At 43.0% G+C, this 20,409-nt stretch overlaps 1 protein-coding gene across 1 annotated transcript in view; it reads right to left on the bottom strand.

Moving 5' to 3' along the window:
* ANO2 (anoctamin 2) overlaps positions 1-20,409 on the bottom strand; it is a 547,529-nt gene that overhangs the window by 319,348 nt on the left and 207,772 nt on the right. The window contains exons 6-8 of the mRNA XM_006862668.1: positions 19,263-19,314; positions 8,739-8,794; positions 7,700-7,741 (exon numbers count right to left, since the gene is read on the bottom strand). Coding sequence (XP_006862730.1) covers positions 7,700-7,741; positions 8,739-8,794; positions 19,263-19,314 — 150 coding nt within the window. The remainder of the gene's footprint in view (positions 1-7,699; positions 7,742-8,738; positions 8,795-19,262; positions 19,315-20,409) is intronic.

Here is a 20,409-nt window from a genome sequence, read left to right as displayed (position 1 = left end):
TGATGTCTCCTGGGCAAGCAACTTGCTTGTTCTTGTAGTAATCAGTCGGTCTGCCTATATTGTTTTGTATTTTTCCTGTAGGTCTTTCTTTCAAGAAGTATCTTCTGTTCTTTTAGCCACTCCAGGCTGGTCTGCTTGTCCATTCAAGTGGAAATTTCCTACCTCTGATGATTCTGGTCTTATGTAATGCAAAAGCTCAGCAGGAAGCCTCCTTCACTGGGCACACTGTAGCCCCATTTTAGGTATTCCAATCAGTTATAGGTGGAAGACGGACTTACAAGCTTTCTATGGTGATATTTCTGGCTATTCCTTTCTCTCCCCTTCATGTGTCTGTTTTATAATGTTATGCAAGGGAAACCAAGATTCAAAAGACAGCCAATCATCTTAACATTATTTCACCCCCTTTCCCCAGATGGACTTGCTTTTAAGGAATTCATTGAGAGGTTTGCAGTGAAGAAAGGATTTGACTTAACTATCAGAATGTTCATTCTAGCTGCTGTGTAGATAAACTGAGAGCAAGGGGAGAAGCAGAGAGACTGCTGTAATGGTCCGGGAAAGACATGAGAAAAGTATTGAGAAGTGATTGGTTCTACTTATATTTTAAACATCAAGTCAACAGAATTTATTGTTGGTTTGAATGTGGGGTAAAAGAAAAGGAGAGCTTTGCCTACGTGATTGAACTAATGGTGATTTCATTTACTAAAATGAAGAAGCCTGCATAAAGAGAAGGCTAGGAGGGGTGACCCAAGCCTTTAGTTCTAGAGGACTCAATTTGAGATGCAGAGTAAGCAGAAGGATATAAAAGTCTGCAGTGCAAAGGAAGAGTCCAGACTGGAGATGCAAACTTGGGAATTATCAGAGAAGAGATTCTTTTAAAAATTCTTAAATTATGGACTGAATTGCCCAGGCAAAGAAAGTAATCAGAGAAGAGGTCTGAGATCTGGATCCTGGAGTGTGCCAGCATTTAAAGATTTGGGATATGATGAAGACCCAACAAAGGAGACAGAGTAGCAGTCAATGATGTATAAGAGAAGAAGGTATGCAGTGTTCTGGAAGCCAAGGGAAGAATCAGTTTCAAAGAGTAGGAAAAGGCCAACAGTGTCAAATGCTGCTGATAGGATAAGCTTAGATGAGAATAAAGAACTAGCCATTGGGTTCACTGACTTAGAGGTTACTGATAACTTTGAAAAGAGTAGGTCAGTGGAGGGATGGAGGCAAAAAAAATGAGTGGAACACATTCAAGCAGTTGTGGGTGGAAACAATATAAGTACCAGTTGATACCATCTTGTTTTGTTTTCATAGCAACGTTGGTAAAAGTGATCCACCAACACAACTTGTATATCAATCCCCAGAGCAAACCACCCCTCCCAATATTTTAGGATCAACATCTGACTAGGAAGCTTCACAGATCATCCATCTATTTATAAAGCAATTGAATAATGGAATATCAGATAAGTATGATCTAACTATCTATGCTGAATAGATATTAGCATGCAATCATATTATATCTATAAAAATAATTATAATAGAGTTGTTATCTTGTTCTGTTTTTATTGATTCTCCTTACACATCATATCTCTTCATACGTCATATAGAATTTACATGGAATTGTGTCAATAAAATATTTTAGATACCCATTTGAACATCAGCCTTAAAGAATGCCATCTCTTTCACATAAGAATCTCTAAAGATATTAAAAGAAAAATGAAATGAGAACTAGTGTTTTTATTTAATGAGTATAGACTTTTGTTGTTGTAGTGTCTCTCACACTATGGAAAATAAAACCAGAAATGACACAAATCCTGATAAAATTACATCCACAGTTACTACCATTTACAAAGGAGGAAAACCCAGACATGAAATGGGGTTATACAGGGTATGAGGAGAAGTCACACTGAATTTATGAGTTTTAATGATCCTCGTCCCAGGAAGGTAGCTCCTACACTGTTATTATTCCATCTCCTCCATCACCACCTCCACCCCTCTCACATCTTGGGTGCTTCCACTGTGCTGGGTTTTGATTACCTCTCCTGAGTGCAATCTCTGGGCTCCCCAGTGCCTGGTTGTCACAGTGACATCATTTGTGGCCCCAAAGGAAGCCAGCTTGCGTCAGGATATACAGGCAGGGCCCCCCCTCGAGGACTGCAGAACGTCACTGCCAGCCTCTTAGGCTCTGACCTCCAGAGCAAATTCCTCTGTAAGTCACATGTCCAGGCCAAACTGCCACCATCCTAAAGGGGAAAACTTGCCAAGTTCCAAAAAACTCAGGATGGCCTCATTGGCTCAGGCCTAAACTGAGATCCAAGATCATAAGCCATAGCCCTGATTGCACCCCAGAGCTGCTCTGAGAAACCTCCAGAAAGCCCCTTTTTTCAATAGGGTACCCTCTGGGCGGAACCCTGGTATGGTGCTATAGAATAAGCACTGAATTGCTAACATTTGCCACTCCTCAGAAATCCTATACTGGGGAGCTATGTGTTGGAACCAACTTGACAGCTCTTAACAACACCACCACGCTCTCAGCACAAAGTAAAACAATCCTGCTCCTTTTCAAACTTGTGGGTCTAGAGACGAGATGCCAAAAGGGCCTACATGGGCACATAAGCGAGTATGATCAATTGTTGTTAAGTGCCATTGAGTCAGTTCTAACCTATAGCGACCCTGTATAGGATTTCCAAGGAACGGCTGGTGAGCTTGAACCACTGACCTTGCAGTTCAAATGATTTTGCAGCCTAGCACATTAATCAGCAGTGCCACAATCAGTAGGAAGCCCCCCCAAAAAGAGCTGGAGCCACAGAGCACCAAATCCAGAAGGTGACCCAGCCATTCTTCCTGGATGCCCAGACTGACTCACACAGCCTTCCGTCACTGGCCCCTGAAGGGGTAGAGAGGGAGGGGAAGAGTGCTGTGCATTCCTCCCTAGCTCTAGGAAGTTTAATGACACATGGCTGGAAACCAAGCAGATCATGTTAAAATCCAGGTTCCAGGATACCAGAACAGCTTAGAAGTCAAGGTACAGGGAATCTTGTTCTGGGCTCTCTACTCTGTGATAATGAACATGGTGTGAATAAAGTATAGGGGTATGACCATGGTAACAGTGCCTTTCAGATTCCAGTAACTGGTGGTGATGTGCTGTTGAGTCTGTTTTGAATTACAATTACCCTGTATAGGGTTTCCGAGGCTGTAAATCTTTATGGGAGCCGAAAGGTTCATCTTTCTTCTGTGGAACAGGTGGTAGTTTCGAACTGCTGACTTTGAGATTAGCAGCCCAACTTGTAACCACTACACTACCAGAGCAGCTCTTAGCAAATTCACTTTCTTCCATAGAGCTACACCATGTCCTCTATTTATTCACTGGCCAAGACTAAATATAGAGCATGGAGGGTCTGCAGGTCCTACTTAATGGACAGTTCCTTGCTTTGGAGGCCTGGGACATAATTCTAGACATGTCTATCTGACCCCAAACCTTTATGAAAGGAAGCAACAACCCACAGTGACAACCCCATCTAAAAGACGTGGAGCATGTATGTATGCGACAAGTTCAGCTCCCTAGAGATTCCATCTGACAGTGGATCCATTTATCAAGGGAGTCAAGTGTTAAAACTCTTTGCAATGACCTGTGTCCAAGAACAGCAAGGTGCCTGTGATTCCTGATTTCTCTCTTGAGTCACAAAGTCCTCAGTGAGCTGGAGCCAAGGCAGGCAGTAAGATGCCAGCTGGAGCCAATTTAGATCCCTTCATGTGGGCAGGAGATAGGCTTGGATTAGAGAGACTTGGATTCGACTCCTAGATTCTTCATTGACCTATTGTAACCTTGAGCATTTCTGGTGTGGCACCGTAGGATCAGCACCAGACTGCGAACTACAAGGCTGGCAGTTCAAACCCACCAGTTGCTCCTTGAAAACCCTATACAGTGTCACTATGAGTCGGAATCCACTCGACAGCACTTAACAACAACCTTTGGCAAGACACTTCCACTATCTAGGTCTTGACTCCTCGAGTAGAATGAGTTGTGCAGAATAGAAAAATTAACCCTCTAAATGGAACGAAGAAGAAAAGTACCTTTCTTAACAGAAAGGCAGGCTTCTAAAATGTCAGGACTCTCTGCATTCTATTTTTTGTGGTGGTTCATGACGTGACATCGGTTCCGACTCATAGAGACTTGCTTAGAATTTCCGAGGCTGTAAATCTCTATGGGAGCAGAAAGCCTCATCTTTCTCCCATGGAACGGCTGGTGGTTTCGAACTGCTGACCTTGAGGTTAGCAGCCCGACTCATAATCACTTACTTTAGCACCATCCCCTTAGAGAAAGCAACCACCTGGAAAATCTGGAAATCCAGTGTGGTGCTGTGGGTTAATGCGCCAGACTACAAAGCCATTTGAACTGCAAGGTTGGAGGTTCAAGTTCACCAGCTGCTCCTTGGAAACCCTAAAGAGGGTCACTATGGGTCGGAACCGACTCGACAGCACTTAACAACCAACAACAAAGAAAATCAGTGTCATGTTGTACCATGTGTCCTGTAGGTGGGAACCACTGGAGTCAGCAGTGGCTAAGAAACCCACAGAAGACAGTGGCAGTTCACTTCTCCAGCATCCTTGAGGACCTGGGCAGTTCTGACAAATGTGGAACTAGGCGGCTGCTGGAAGCCAGGAGGGACCCATCCACACCCAGGCTGCTCTCTTCCTGAAACCTTGGCCTGGAGGAAGGCAGGAAAGCCCTTTGCTCCAGAGGGAGGGAGCTTCTTCTTAATTGCCTTCCAGGCAGGGAGAAAGAGAGACTTCCGCCTGAAGCTGACGATGAGTCACCAAGGTTGCACAACTGTTCCAGGCAAACTGGAGTGGCAGGAGGTTGCCATACTCGGGCTTGCCTTGGATCCACCTAAGATGAGCCTGGGCCTCAGGGAGCTCATGGGAACAGTTACAAATTTCAGAGAAAAGTGAAGGAGATCATCCGGGTGACGGGAGGCTAGAAAATTGGGGAGACTCTTGCAAACCATCAAAAAGGAAATCCTGTCTTACTGCTCGATGACCTTTCTCCATGTCCTCCAATACTGAGCACAGAAACGTCTCCCTTGTGTCTGACAAAACCCTTCCTACACAATCATCCCCATTATAATGTATAATAAAAGCAAACAAATACGCTGCACATACTCAGAGATTTCACTCTTTCTTCTTTAGGATATGCTTTAGGCATCATCCAGATACCACTGAAACCACAGAAATGAATCCAGCACCATAGGGAGAATCCCTACTGCCGTACAGAAAAAGCTACATCAACACATTGAGGAGCACTGGCTCGGGTGTGGATTTCAACATCATTTTTGAACATTCCAGTCAAGATGAACAGATGAAAACTTCTATTTCTTACTTGTAGCTCCTCATATCACTCATGACAGCAAAGTTTCTTTCTCTAACCATGACACTGGCAGAGGAAAAGAGAACACCAGAACTGGCCAGCAAACCTAAGGACAAGCCCCAAGAGGATGCCTCTGTCTTTCAAAAACACTTGTTCATCTTCACTATGCCTTTCTGACATTGCCTTTGGGAACTATCCACCAAAGTGATATCTGTCCCAGCTGCTCTCTCCTGCCTCACAGAGTCTATCCATTCTCCCAGCTGTGGTGTGCTCAAGGCATAATCGTATTGGCTTAAGGAAATCATTTTCTAGAAGGAAAATATTTTTGGTAAAATGTATTGTTCTCAATAATAATCATATACTATTCCAAAGACAAATACATATATAATTTGAATTATCTAGAATTCACTTCCCTGCATTAGTGTAGATAGTAGACAGCTGACTGTCACTGGAATGTTTCTGGAATGCTCTACTTTGACTGGCTAGGGTCACCAACATGCAACAGAGTTTTCTAGGTAGGCAATGTATGGTGATTACCATTTAAAGGGGAGGAATGTGAAATTACAGAGTAGGAGGACAGAAAATGTCTGGGGTAAGAGAGGTGAGATGTGGGGAGAAATACTTCCTCCTTTTCCTTTAAATCTGATCCGGGACTTTTCAGGAAATTAAACACCGAGACTATTAGCATCAGATAGAAAACAGATGAGGTTAAGACATCGAAATACTACAGCAGATTCCCTGGGCAGGCAATGAGGGGACATGTGTAAGCAATTACAGCAGTATTTCTGGAAAAGACCTTTTATGTTTTTAATACTTAACACTTCATAACAGAGACTAATAGGCAGGATAAAAGAAGGCTGCTCAAAAGGCAACTTGGGGGATGAATGATTTTCCAGACAACAGAGATGGGGTGGCGGGGGGTGGGTAAATTGTCTTGGGCTTCAATTCTTCCTCCCGCCCACCCTTGTCCATGTTCTTCTGCTCACCCGAGTTTCTGAAGGCTTGGGGAAGCTAGGCCGAGTCTGCCATGAGGAAGCTGACAGCCAGATAAATGGTTAAGGTGGTCCTTAGAGTGTGTCAGGCCATGGCAAGGAGGAAGGTACACCCATGTTCCCAATGTATTAGCAAACAGAAAGAGCTAGATCTAGGTGGAGGGATGGGACAAGAGCTGTGTAGTCAGGGACTGAGACTGTCATTGGAGGGATCCTCAGAAAGAAAACTTTCTCCCTCCCCTAACTGGAACCTCCAATTCCTAGCTGCCCAGAATAGGCAGCACAGCTAAACCCCTCTCCTCCAAGTTCTCCTCTGTAATTCGGGCTAATCCCCACCTGCCTGCCCAGAGGGTAAAACAACCCATTTAAAAATGCCACAATGGCATGGACAATAATACATTTTTAGTAAAAACACCAGATTAGAAAGTCAGAGGTGTCACTCTGTTGTCCCCTTCTTTGTTTATTATGATAGTGTGACCTTGTGCAAGGTGTCCAAATCATTCTGTGCCTCGGTTTCCCTGTCTATAAAATAAGGACTTTGGGTATCTGTGTTTCTCAGTGTCATCTGATGATGGGATAATGCTTGTGTGTGGAACTATTGGGTGTGTCTTAAGTCAATTAGCACTGTTACCCCATGTTGTTGTTGTTACTAAGTGCCTTGTAGTCGGTTTCGACTCACAGCAACCCTGTATAAGGGGTCTGAGTCTTTTAAAATCTTTGCATAAGCAGAAAGCCTCATATTTCTCCTACGCCCCACCACTGGTAATCACTAATTAACTCTGGAGTCTACGTATTTGATCAGTTCATGCAAGTGAGATCATGCTGTATTTGTCCTTTTGTGACTGACTTATTTTGCTCAGCATGATGCTTTTCAAGATCTAGCCAAGTTGTGGTGCATCGGGACTTCATTTATTTTCACGACTGAGTAGTGTTCCATTGTGTGTATTTAGCACATTTTGTTTGCTGACCCATTTATTGTTGTTAAGTGCCGTCGAGTCGACTCTGACCCATAGTGAACCTGTATAGGGTTTCTGAGGAGCGACTGGTGAGCTTGAACTGCCGACCTTGTAGTTCAAACGGCTTTGCAGTCTGGTGCATTAACCCACAGCACCACACCAGGACCCATAATAGGCACTAAATGCCAATAACACACTCCCGCCAACACACAATCATTGCTACAATCAGAAATGCCTCTCACATTTATAAACATGAGAACAGGGGAGAGTAAAGAACTGCTGAAATAGATACGTTGGTAAATAGAAGAATTAAGCTATTTCTACACAGTTCCACATTCACCCGTGCCCAAAGCAATCAGTATCCCTCAACTCAGGGCAACATAAGGCAGGCTTACCTTTCTGTCATTCATATCATCCCCTGGACTATCGTATTCACCCTGCAGGAGAAAGGATACACAAGATGGACTATGGGTAAGCTCTAATGCAAAGATGCTCCCCTTCAAATGCTTCAGAGATCAGCCTGGACTTCCTCACAGCAGATGCAGTGGGAGGACCTGTGCCTGGACCAGGCTAACACTTCATCTGGAAATCACCCCAGACATCTGTCACTCTTTGATAATGGACATAACTTAACATCATGCATGCCTTGAGCAAAGAAGTCTGTGAGAAGAAGATGGCCATCTGGGAAAGTCCTGTGGGGTAGTTGGGGATCCCACCTTAGTAGCCTCACTGTATGACGGATAACAAAGCTATGACCAATCAAGTCAGCTGTGAAGCCAGGAGGCATTTAGTTCAAGGACTAAGTCAGTCCTTTGTCAATCACCTTGGAGAATACCACTGCATTATGGGTGTTCCCAGTGAAGAAACGCTTTAATTACAATCGGTCTATTTTCTTTCTTTAGTTGTATAAGGAATTTTGAGAGATTCCCTTCCACAGTGTTAACAAAGAATAACGAGTTCTGACCTGCTGAGTGATGGAAAATTTCACATCAGCACAAAATTATCATATAAAAAAATATCACTTCCAGTCATTCATGGGTCTGAATGAGGTTGTGTACTATGCAGGCCTTTGGCTCCCTTTCCTCCACCACCCACCCACCTGCACCACTGTCTCCTCCCTGTAATTTTCTACATGCATGTCTGAATTTTCACACTTCCACCCAAAACAGAGTCAGGGAGCATAAGGAAAGCTCAAACAAAAACCAGTTCATGTCACCATCTGGGGAAATCATTGGCGAGACAGAGTTTGAGATGATTGGCAGAACTAAAACTAGGAACTATTGTCAGCAATGACTAGTCCAGCATTGGCCAAGGTATCTGATTGTTCATGATTAATTCGCACATCACCTTGCATCTAGTTACTCACTGTGCAGCCTTGGTGAAGAATAGAGGGAACACATAGGTTTAAAAAGAATAAAAAATTAAAGTACTTACGTCATGAAGAGGGTAGGCAGCCTCATAGATATTGTTTGCTATCAGAGAGTTAATACCTACAGAAGAAAGAAAGATGAAAATAGTAACTCTAGGATAGCAGCTTCTCAGCATAACCCTTGTCTTCTGACCGCCTCTCAGCAGACAATCGCTGCATTCTCCACTATGTCCTTCCAGCCTAGACATTTTAGTCAAGTCTTCATTATAAAAGCAATACGTTTTCATTTCCCAAACCCAGTTACATTTCAATGTCAAATATGCTCTCTCAAGGGTCATGTTCCTCTGTTTCAGTTACCACCACTAACACCAACAACAACAACATAGTGACAGCTACCAGGAGAGACTCTGTATTTAGCAGCAACACAAGAATGGCTTATGGATTACTGCAATGACAACCAACAAAAGCATGGGCCAGAGTATCCCACAACACACAGAACTCATTTCTGGCACTCAATGTCTCTGCTGTATCTGCCAGCCTGGACCATAAAAATCTGAGGTAAGGAAGTAGGGCAGTAGTTCTCACTTGTAGTCTGGGAAATCCTGAGTGTCCCTGAGTCCTTTTCAGGGATTCTGCAAGATCAATACTGTTTTTTATAATCATACTAAAACAGTGTTTGTTTTTTCAGTCTGATTCTCTCTCTAATGCACAGTGGAGGTTTTCAAAGGCTATTATGGTTACGTTTTGTAAATGTTGGCACAGCCGTTAAGCATTTGCCTGCTAACCAAAGCTTAGCAGTTCAAACCCACCCAGTAGCTCTGTGTGAGAAAGATCTGGCATTCTTTCCCCATGAAGATTGCCCTAGAAAATGCTATGGGGAAATTCTACTGTCACACAGCAGCTCTCTGAGCCAAATATCGACTTGATGGTACCTAACACCACCACACTTAACAAGTGATAACAACTGTCACTCTGATGTAGTATTTGTGCTTTAACATTTTTTTGTTTAATTTCTCATATAATAAATATCAATAGCTAAACCCTTTACAGGGTTGCAATGAGTCGGAATTGACTCCACAGCACATATCCACCACCACCATTGCCGCCATAACCCACATAAGCAAAAGCCTTTTGAGTGTGTAAGAAGCATTTTAGGAGTATAAAGAGGCCCTAAAGCCGAAATATTTGAAAACTACACAGTAAGAGATTCGTCATTTAATCCCTACAGTATTTGACACATTGACCTAACTAAAATGCACATAGCAGTTCCTACTGAATATATGTTAACTGAATGAATGGTCCTGTTCCTATAACTCTAATGTATTCACAACAGAGAACCTTCACCTCACCATAAAGTCCTTGTTATCTACTTGTTTTCATTTGGGTTTTACTCAGAGACTATAATGTGGTCTGTATGTTCTGTCTGAGTAAGGATCATCTGTCCTGGCTTTCTGGCTTCCAGATGGGAGGGGACTCTGCCTTACAAGGATCCACATCTGATCATGGGGAGGCAGGAAGGACAGTGACTTCCCTTGTCTCGCACACACTCTCTGAACCATTCTTTCCAGAGAGACTGCAGACAGTAGTGCAATGAGGAGTTAATTGGTTTTGGACGGAAGCCCACATGATGCCCGAATGCTAAGTAATCTGCTTTTACATGGGTCTGGATAAAAACAAGTTTGTATAACAAATCTAGACAACTCATTAAAATTCTTAGTTTTCCACCTTCTGCTCCCACCCAGTGCCCCACCCTTGTGCTCAGAGACCAGAGTATCTCCAATAATCCCCTCTCCTCTATCAGTCTACTCTATCCGGAACCTGGTCTGCCTTTTCTTAGTTCCAGACACAGTGAGAGCACCATGACCCCAGGTGACATGGTGAGTGACCGCTCGCCCAATGAGTTAAAAGTTGAGTGTTCTGGTGCTGCCAGTCCTTTCCAGATTTTAAGTCTCCTCCTCAAATTGAACATAAAACATCAGAAACAACTTTGAGGAGTGTGGGGGAGTGGAGAGTGAATAAAAGGAGTGTGGGTCAGAGGAGGGGTGCCCTGGCAGTTTGGGGGAGGGGTGCCCGGGCTGCTCAATGAGCTGCAGATTTGTCTTACTCACAAGACTACGATTTCACTCTGAGTATCATTAATCAGTTCAAGATCCATAACCACAGCAATCTACAAAAATCAAGGGCAGGAGTCCCAAATCAGGAGGGGGGCAGCGAGGAGAAGGGAACATAGTTCAAAGCTACAAAAGGGCTGTTGACATGGGTAGGGGCTGAAACATGACAGACAGGGAGGGCCCCAATTAGACCACACCCAACACACTACCCCACCCAGTCCCTGTACTAGCACCCCATGATTGCCAGGGCAGCAAACCTGAAGACAGCCTCGAAACTGCACAGAAAAAGCTAAGCAGGTGTTTCACTGCCTTACTCTGTGAATTCTCAGCTTTGTTGAGTATAGTCACTGAGTTCCTTGTTGTGTTTAGTAAGTCTTAACCTGAACAACTCAACTCCTAGGTCCTACCGCCAGATCCTCAAAGAGATCACTAATCACTGAGGGTCCAACAACACACACTATACCCTTGTCTCAAGTAAAGCTTCCTTTGCTCTGTATGGTCTAACATAGCAGGGTGGCTACCTCATTTCTAGGGTGTCATCTACCCATTTTTTTCTGCATCCCTCCAAATTTGGCAAGGTACTGAGGTCAGAACACACTTTTCTTTCACCTGTGACCCTCATAGTGACGAAGGGATGATGTATTAAGAGTAACCCAGCCATACGGCTAAAGTTATCTAACTATCTCTTCTCCTTTATGCTGGACACCCACCTTCTCCACTACTCCAAGTTTCTTAGGCATTCTGTGTTGAGGAAGAGATGGACATTTTAAACACTTGTTGATTAGTCTACTTCCTATTAAGCTCAGATAGAAGGTTCTTTGCCTTGGACCCAATATGAATGAGGATATCAAACTCAAGTTGTCCAAACTCACAAAATAATGAGAGTTCCCAAATGCTGTAACTCAATGTTTCTCTGTCCTTTGTGGCTACGTACTTCCTCTTTTTCAGGTGGGACCACATGTGCAGTCTCCATCGCTAAGGATATGGGGCCAAATCAGTTGCTGTCAAGTCATCTCTGACTCAAGGTGACCCACGTGTGTCAGAACATAACTGTGCTCCACAGAGTTTTCAGTGGCTGGTTTTTTGGTAGATTATCAGGTCTTTCTTCCAAGGTGGTTCTGGGTGAAATTGAACTGCCAAGCATTTACACCCCTGAGGACCATCTCCATAAAAGAAGAAAAACCCTCCTGGTTTTGACATTCTATTTTAATTTGCATTTTTCCTGGTTCATATTTTTTAAATTTATTATTTATAGTATGTTATTTTATTGTTTTTCTTGTAAGCCATCTCAGAATTTTTGTGGAATAAAATAAGAATAAAAGTGAATCAATACATGTGGCTTGTATGTAGCTTAATGCTTTGAAAAGTAAGCATTGAACAAAAATGTATTGTTTGCAAAGAAAAAAAAGTAATAATACTAGATATTGGGAGGTGTTTTTTAATTCTTATTTTTGTCATCTTCTAATTTTTTTCTTTGGGTACAATGGAGAAGGGAATAAAGCTTTATAGGGGCAGCATGTTGAAAAATAACTATTCACCTACCATTTCACCCAAGTATGATGCTTGCTTTGGCCTCTAGTTTCACCCACAGACTTCAGAAACCAAGATTCTAAACCTCCCTCCCCACCCCAGAAAAGCATGGAAATCAGTTTGAAAGAAGAAGAAAATAATTAAACTTTTTAAAAAAGAGTTCCTGCTTTGAAAATTGAAATTCTGATTTTTTTCCTTTCTTTTCAGCAAAAATGGGCTAATTGGTTCCATCATTCATGATCCATCTGGCCATAATGGCAAAGACTTTCTTCTCTAGGATCCCATCGCTACTCTTTCTTCTCTTCTCTAGAACCAGGGAGAGAGGCATCCAATCGTCTGTGCTAACATTCCCAGTATAGAGGCAGAGAGAAAGAAAAAGCCCAGAGAACATCTCCCTTTCCTGCACCTCTAAAGAGAGACATGGCCTTAGCTTAAAAAGAGCAAGACCCACTGAAGATGCCCTCACTGATCCCCAACTTTTCCATGGCTCTCTTTCTTCTAAGGCACCAGGTACATCATACTTGCTTCCTATAACTTCAATCCCAAAGGAGAAAGTCCCTGCCTCCTCTCTCCAAGCACAGACTACATTCAGGTATAGCCCGACCCATCCATGCTTTACAACATCATGCCTCTACTTCTATAGGAATTCAGGGCAAAGAAACATGACCTCAGTGGGCAGAGGCCCCAGGAATGGTACCTGAAAACACACACTTAAAATATAAAGCCAGAGGCCTAGCATTTAGCTTTAGAAACAGCTCTGGTTTTCTGGACACAAAGGAACCACCAAAGCACAGGAGTTTATGGCCGGCCTCCCAAAGAGAGTCCCAATAAACCTGCAAGTGCTGCAGGGTGACAGGGACCACAGCTCTATTCCCTCCAGACCACACTCAAAGGAAACTTTTATCCACCAGGACAGGTACTTAGAAGAATGGTGCTGAACTTCTGAAAACCCATTTGGTTTTGATTCCCACCAGAACAAGGCCCAGTCCACCCGGCATTCTGCTTTTATCCCTGTACTCCAGCCGGACACAAATCTAAACCAGAGGCTCCAGACTGTGCATTTAACAGAGACTATATTTACCCATCACCAAATTGTCTTGACGTGTACTTAATTACTTAAATGCCTTTAATCCCAAGTCTTTTCTTCTAACAAAATATAAACCAGTTCAGCTGGATGAATGATAAACCAGATGTTTACAACACACAACATGGTCTGGCTTTGGTCAAAATAATTAAGACATTGTCTCCTGAATGGGGAGGGGAGATGCCCAAAGCATACATTTGTTTAAATGCTCTGACACCAAAATGTCTCTAAAAAAGTAGCTCCATCAATCTGCAATTTTCTGTCCATGAAAAGGTAATAATAACTTCCATATGAAGGGCCAAGAAAGGCGTTTGCCCTCCTCTGATATGGTCAAGAATGTTTCCCTCTCTTTTGATGGTAAGATGCACTTTTAAGTCATTGAATAAGGGGTAAACTTCCAGGGCTCTCATGGCTGACCTCCAGTGATGTGACACTGATTAAGAAGGCATCGTGGGACTGGGCCAAGTTTCTGTTCACTCACACGCTTCCCCTGCCATGCAGAACCCAAACTCACAAGTATATTCAGTATCTGGCTGTTGTATGTGCATTTATACCAATCCCTCCCTTCCAGGAATAAGGAAGAGGGAAAGTTGAGTTGTTTCTTCTGAAGATTATGGAAGAAAAATTATAAATTAGGCCATCACTAAATGCCATTCCAAGCATACTTTTTCAGGGTCAGCTTCCTTTGCTTTGCCTTCTTATACTAAGTTTTTAGCCCACCCCTCTCCTCCCCCCTCCCCCCCCCAAAAAAAAAGGAAAAGGAGACAGGAAGATAAATTAAGAATCTCAACTGCTGGCAACAACATCAAAAGGAACTGCATGGTAAATGTTAGGAACATTACAAATGTATGAACAAATGTTAGCAAAATAACAACAAAAACGTAGACCCTCCACAGACATGCATGGCTGGATTATCCTTGGGTAGTTTGTAAATCCAGAGGTCAGGTGACTTTCAAGTGCTGCTTACCATGGGAAGAAGGAAGGACACTTGGCACCACTGTTCATATTGCTAAATGAAAGCAGGTCAAAAGCACCTGTAAAGGCCCACCCAAGCCAAAAATTTAGAATTCCAAAGAATCACTTGAGTAGCTTGTTAAAATCACAGAAATTCAGTCATTTCCCCTACAAATTCTGACTGAGTAAATCTGGGGTGGGATCTGAGCAGCCATGGTTTTAACAAGTGTACCATGTAATTCTGATGTAGGTGGATGTGAACATGTGAACACACCTGAGAAAGGTAGCCCATATGGTTTGTTCTTGTTGACATAACAAATTGCGGTCAGTAGTCCAGTGCTTATTCAATAGTACCACACCAAGGAATTGGTGTTGGAGTACAATCTTTTCTTCCAACCAACGTCACCAACAGCGGTGAATTCTACCATTTCCATTTTCACTGTAACTGTCTATCGCTGTCTTCTCAGTAGTCCGTGAATAATAGGCCATGTGCCTGGACCCTGTTCTCTATAACTTAAAGGAAAGCTAGTCCCTTTTCAGGGTCTCCTTGGTCCATTTGTAAACAAAACTTTGTGGTCCCTTTGAATCACAGCGTCTAGGCAACGTTAGAGCCACAGAGAAGCTTAGGGAGCAGGGAGTAAGTTCTACCTTTGCTTTGTTGTTGTTGGTAAGTACCGTGGAGTCGGTTCTGACTCATAGTGACCCTGTACAGGGTTTCCAAGACTGTAAATCTTTACGGGAGCAGAATGCCTCATCTTTCTCCTGCGGAACATATGGTAGTTTCGAACTGCTGACCTTGAGATTGGCAGCCTGTCTAATAGCCACTATGCTACCATAGCACCTTTGCTTTACAGGAAAGAAATTAATGCAGAAAGTGTAAGTAACTTGTCTGAAGTTTCACAACTTACTCATCCCAGATCTGAAAATGCTACCTAGCCCTCCAGCCTTGCATAGTGTGTGCCTGATATCTTCCATTTGCCCCATCTGTACACAGTCTCTTCCCTTCTCTGTCTGAGTTGAGTGGGCTCCCATGCTCTCAGACTTCCTACTGGATTCAGTATGTCAGAGGATAGGAGGAGAATGCCCAGTCCCCTAGTTGCCCCTGAACTGTGCTGACTTTGCTGGCCTTCTCTGTCCTTCTGTGCGCCAGTAACTTCTCTCTCCCTCCTGGGTCTGCTGCTGCTATCTCCAGATTACTATACTGTCTCTTGAATGCCCCTACTTCCTGCCCACACCTTTGCATAAACACCCCCAACTTGAATTAGCCCAAATGACTGGGGTTACTCCCCTTCTCTCTTTTATACTGTTTGTTTCTCTTCCTGGGCAGCCACGTGGGTTGTTCCCTCTTCTCAGATGTAACTTTATCATTGATGCCTTCCCTGACCTCCCTATTTAAAACACCTCATTCCTATCTTGCTACTTTGCTTGAGTTTTGCCTTCTAACACTTATCCCGAATTACATATTGATTGATTGATTGGTTGGTTGATTTGTTGTTTTTCTGCATTCTGCCACTAGAACATAAGCCCTCCAAGGGCAAGGGTTTGTGTTGGTTTGCTTCACTAATCTATTCCCTTTCATGGGAGGAAAAATGAGGCTTTCTGCTCTGATAAAGATTTACAGCCTCAGAAACCCTATAGAGAGTTTCTGTGATTCGGAACTGATTTGGTGGCAAACAACCACCACCAACAGAATACGAATAATATATTGCGTATTGTTGCTAGTTGCCTTCCAGTTGATTTCAACTCATGGCGATTCCATGTGCAGAGCAGAAGTGTTCCATAGGGTTTTCAAGGCTGTAACCCTTCAGTGACTCAATGGCACTTAATAGCAACAACCCTTCAGAAGATCTTCCAAGTACTTAACAATTTGCACCATCCAGGGACACACTGTTGTTGTTTGGTGACGTTGAGCTGGTTTTGACTCATGGAGACTCTACACACAACAAAACTAAGCACCGCAAGAGACATGTGTTGTTGTTGTTAATTGCCATAGAGTCACTTATGACTCATAGTGACCCTGTATAGGATTTCTAAGGCTTTAAATCTTTGCAGGAGTAGAAAGTTTCATCTTTTGTTTAATAAAAGTCTATAATTTTGTAGCAATACTTTAAAGCTTACCTTCATGTAGTGTATATGATGGTATGGTCTATGTAAGAAACAAGGAAATGTAGAAAAGATTTTTAGAAAGATTTCTACACTAAACGATGTTCTGTAAGACACACACCACTGGTCATATTCCACTTTCACTTTCACTCAAGGTCAAATTCACAGCCCAACTATAGCAACTTAAGAGAACTTATGGTTTGAATATTTGCGTTCTATTTTTTTCCCTCCTGGTTTTGACATTCTATTTTAATTTGCGTTTTTCCTGGTTCATATTTTTAAAATGTATTATTTATATTATGCTATTTTATTGTTTTTCTTGTAAGCCATCTCAGAATTTTTGTGGAACAAAATAGGAATAAAAGTAAATCAATATATGCAGCTTGTATGTAGCTTACTGCTTTGAAAAGTAAGCATTGAACAAAAATGTATTGTCTGCAAAGAAAAAAAGTAATAATACTTGATAATGGGAGATGTTTTTTAATTCTTATTTTTGTCATTCTAATTTTTTTCTTTGGGTACAATGGGGAAGGAAACAAAACTTTATACACTGGTCATAGGAGTGTAGCCATATAAAAGGCATAAAGTAATTTCAATGAAAGAGGCTCAATGAAAATACTGACAATCCCAAGCACAGCACAATTCTGGTATCCCTTTTTCTCATTTTATGAGGAAACAACTTTGAGAAGTATCTAGGTCAATTATGGCCATTCTTCCTTCCCCTTCTACCTTTCTAAATCTGACATGAAGAGGAGTAAAGCGAAAATTTACCCCATGTTTTAAAGATCTCTATTACCTTGAGTCCTCACAGTTTTTAGCATTGGTGACTATTTTTGCTCTTCTAGAAAAGATAGTAAACTGGTCAGTTGATTTTCCTACACAGAGGTCACACCAGTAACCAAGGTGGACTAGCAACTGGACATTTAAAAATTGATCCACTCAACAAAATTTAAATGAGCAGAATGTGCAAGGTAGACAGCTAGATGCATTTGGACCTACAAAGATGATTGAGACACTTCAAGAACAAACTGCCTTAGAATTCTAAGCTGTCATGGGCATAGATAACAAGCAAGAAATTAAGGAGAGTCTTTAGGAAAGTGATGTTTGATCTGGGGCTAAGGATGGGTGAGATTGGGAGAAAGACATAAGTAAGACATTCAGACAAAGCAAACAGCTTGGGACAAAAGAGAGAGGATAGTGGTCACATTAACAGGAAGACAAGTAGTTGGGTCAGAAAGAGAAGTGGATATCATAATGACTTTGAGTTTCTAATGAGCCCCAATTCATCTGGAGATGTCCATCCAGCAGTTAGAAATGGAAAATCTGGGTTGGAACTGGTGAAAGAAACAGGAATAAAAACAGACAGTTGCAAATCATCTGTAATGAGGTAACAAGAGAAAAGATACCAAAGGAACTTGTTGTTATTGTTGTGAAGTGCCGTCGAGTCAATGCCATCTCATAGCGACCCTGTATAGGGTTTCCAAAGAGCAGCTGGTGAGCTTGAACTGCCAACCTTGTAGTTCAAATGGCTTTGCAGTCTGGCACCACAACTTGGAAAAGACTATTTCAAATGTGTGAGAGATAGGAGCACAGTGGCTCCCTATGAAAAGCACTGGAATGCTAACTACAAGGTCCACAGTACTAGCCTGCCAGCCGCTGCATGGGAGAAAGAGAAGACTTTCTGTTCCCGTCAAGTTTTAAAGCCTCGGAAACCTTATACAGGGTCACTATGAGTTGGAACCTACTCAACAGCACTTAACAACAATGGTATTTAGAAGAAGGAAAAGGATCCAAATAATGTGTAGCCCATGAGGTAGAAAGACAATAACAGGTTGGTTGATCAGCAGTACCTTGCAGGATATCAACTATCAGAAATGTTTTCTAAATAGTCTTTTAATTACTCTCTGGTAGAAAATCATTGGGTTCTGAGTGAAATGCGACATTAAATAGAATCCAGAGTCATTTAGAGTCAAATCTAGTGAATAAAGTAGGCAATCAAGCTGAGGAATTGTAACAACGATGATGATATAATAGCTAATGTTTCAGATATTTTTGTGGAGCTGATAAGCTGCCTTAGTACCAATGAAGGAATAGTAAGGAAGGAACTAGAGCAGGTAGCATAGTGGTTACGAGTCAGGCTGCCAACCTCAAGGTCAGCGGTTCGAAACTACCAGCGGTTCTGCAGGAGAAAGATAAGGCGTTCTGCTCCCATAAAGATTCACAGCCTCAGAAACCCTGTACAGGGTCGGTATGAGTCAGAAACAACTCCACAGTACTTAACAATAACAACAACAACAATAGTAGTACTTTTAGGATTGTGCATAACCTCTCAAGGTAACAATTATATAGGACAATGTCTGTTTGATGGGTTCATTTTGCTATAAAATGCCAAAAACACTCCGATTTTTAAAAAATCAAATCTCTTGTATTATAAAATGTGTCTTTCCTTTAAAATAAAATAAAATACAAATCCACCATGTTTTTGATACCTATTAAACATTTTTTGGCGAGTCTTGTCAAAACGGGGTGAAAGGCATGGGGTGGCTGGTGGAAGTGAGAGAAAGGCCTGAGACGTGGGATGAAGGTGTAAAGAAGTCACAGCAGCCTGGGAAGCCCCCTCCACACACACACCCAGCATTAGAGGACAAGGCAACCTTTCTCAGTCTAAGCTAAAGCAGCCATCACTGTGTGGGGGGATTGTTTGTTTTGTTCCTTGCTGCCCACCAAGTAAACTGTAGGAAGGGCAACCCTGGCCCCTTTGGTACTCCATCAGCACTTGACCTGTGGGTGGGGGAAGGAGTCCTTACCCATTGTGTTGTTGGCTCGGGAACAGGCCGTGCGCTTCAGAATCTCGTGGACCTAAAACCGGAGGACAGCAGAGCTGTGAACGCCTTGACCACCATGCATCACCGCAGCCTCAGGGCGGGGCTGTAGACCCAAGGCGTCTGGACCCATTTTGAGTGAGGGGGAAGCCAAGCATGTGCCAAGCTCATGTACTACACATCAAACCCATTCAAACTTGAGTGCTGGGAGGAAACAAAGAATTTAACCCCCTCTCACATATTCCCCCCTTCAACCCACCCTGGAAAATAAATAAATAAACGACTATAAATTGGCTGCAGTTACAGGGTAAGGAAAGCATGCCAGGCAGTCCCAGAGTCTTGTAGCCCTCTGGAGGGTTAGGGTGGAAACGCCTTAGTCTGGGCAGGAAACAGTGGGGAGCCTTTGGGAAGGTAGAGCCCTTGGGAAAGGGTTAGGAGTCATGCCATCTCCACCAGACTGGGTTCCTGCTGATAGGAGAGCCGTGCAGCATGATGGGGGAAGCATCAAATGTGGAGTCAGACAAGTCTGTGTGTGAGTCCTGATTCCTAGCAGAGGGGCCCTGCATAAACCCTCTGTGAGTCCGCTTCTTCATCTGTAATAGAGCTGGCACCGAGTTACTCTGAAAAACCATTAAGACAATCACAGGATTGCTTTTTAACTGGAAAAACATGTCTACGTGTTGGTTACTGGCATTCTTACTTCCCTGTTCTTTCCTGAGTCCTAATCTTGCCTCCCCATTCAGAAGACATCACACACTTCCTCTGAGACCTCATGGCTTGGAGCTCAGTACTGGGCATGAGGTAGGCTCAGTGACTACTGTGTGCTTACAGGTCCACATGCCTAGGGCGGTCTTCAAAACTCTTCCTCTCCACCCCTGTGGGTTTTCAGAGGACTCTGACTCTCACATGGGAAGGAGAGATGCTGAGAGTACTCCTTGCAGAGGTAATCAAGACATAGGTGGGTTAGTGTAAACCTAATGGCCAACTAGTGGCCTCCTGGGGGGCAGAGTTCCCAAGGAGGTTTACATCCTGTGCAAACCAGGAGGCAAAGAGGTCTGCTCTGAGCAAGCAACAGGGCTGCCCAGACACCACAGGCAGGGAGCACAGAGAGGTTATTTACAGATGTAGGCAA

This window comes from Chrysochloris asiatica, unplaced genomic scaffold (genome assembly GCF_000296735.1).
Source record: "Chrysochloris asiatica unplaced genomic scaffold, ChrAsi1.0 scaffold00050, whole genome shotgun sequence".
NCBI lineage: Eukaryota > Metazoa > Chordata > Mammalia > Afrosoricida > Chrysochloridae > Chrysochloris > Chrysochloris asiatica.
The sequence above is the reverse complement of the archived record's forward strand: the minus strand, read 5'-3'. Positions and strand labels throughout refer to the sequence as shown.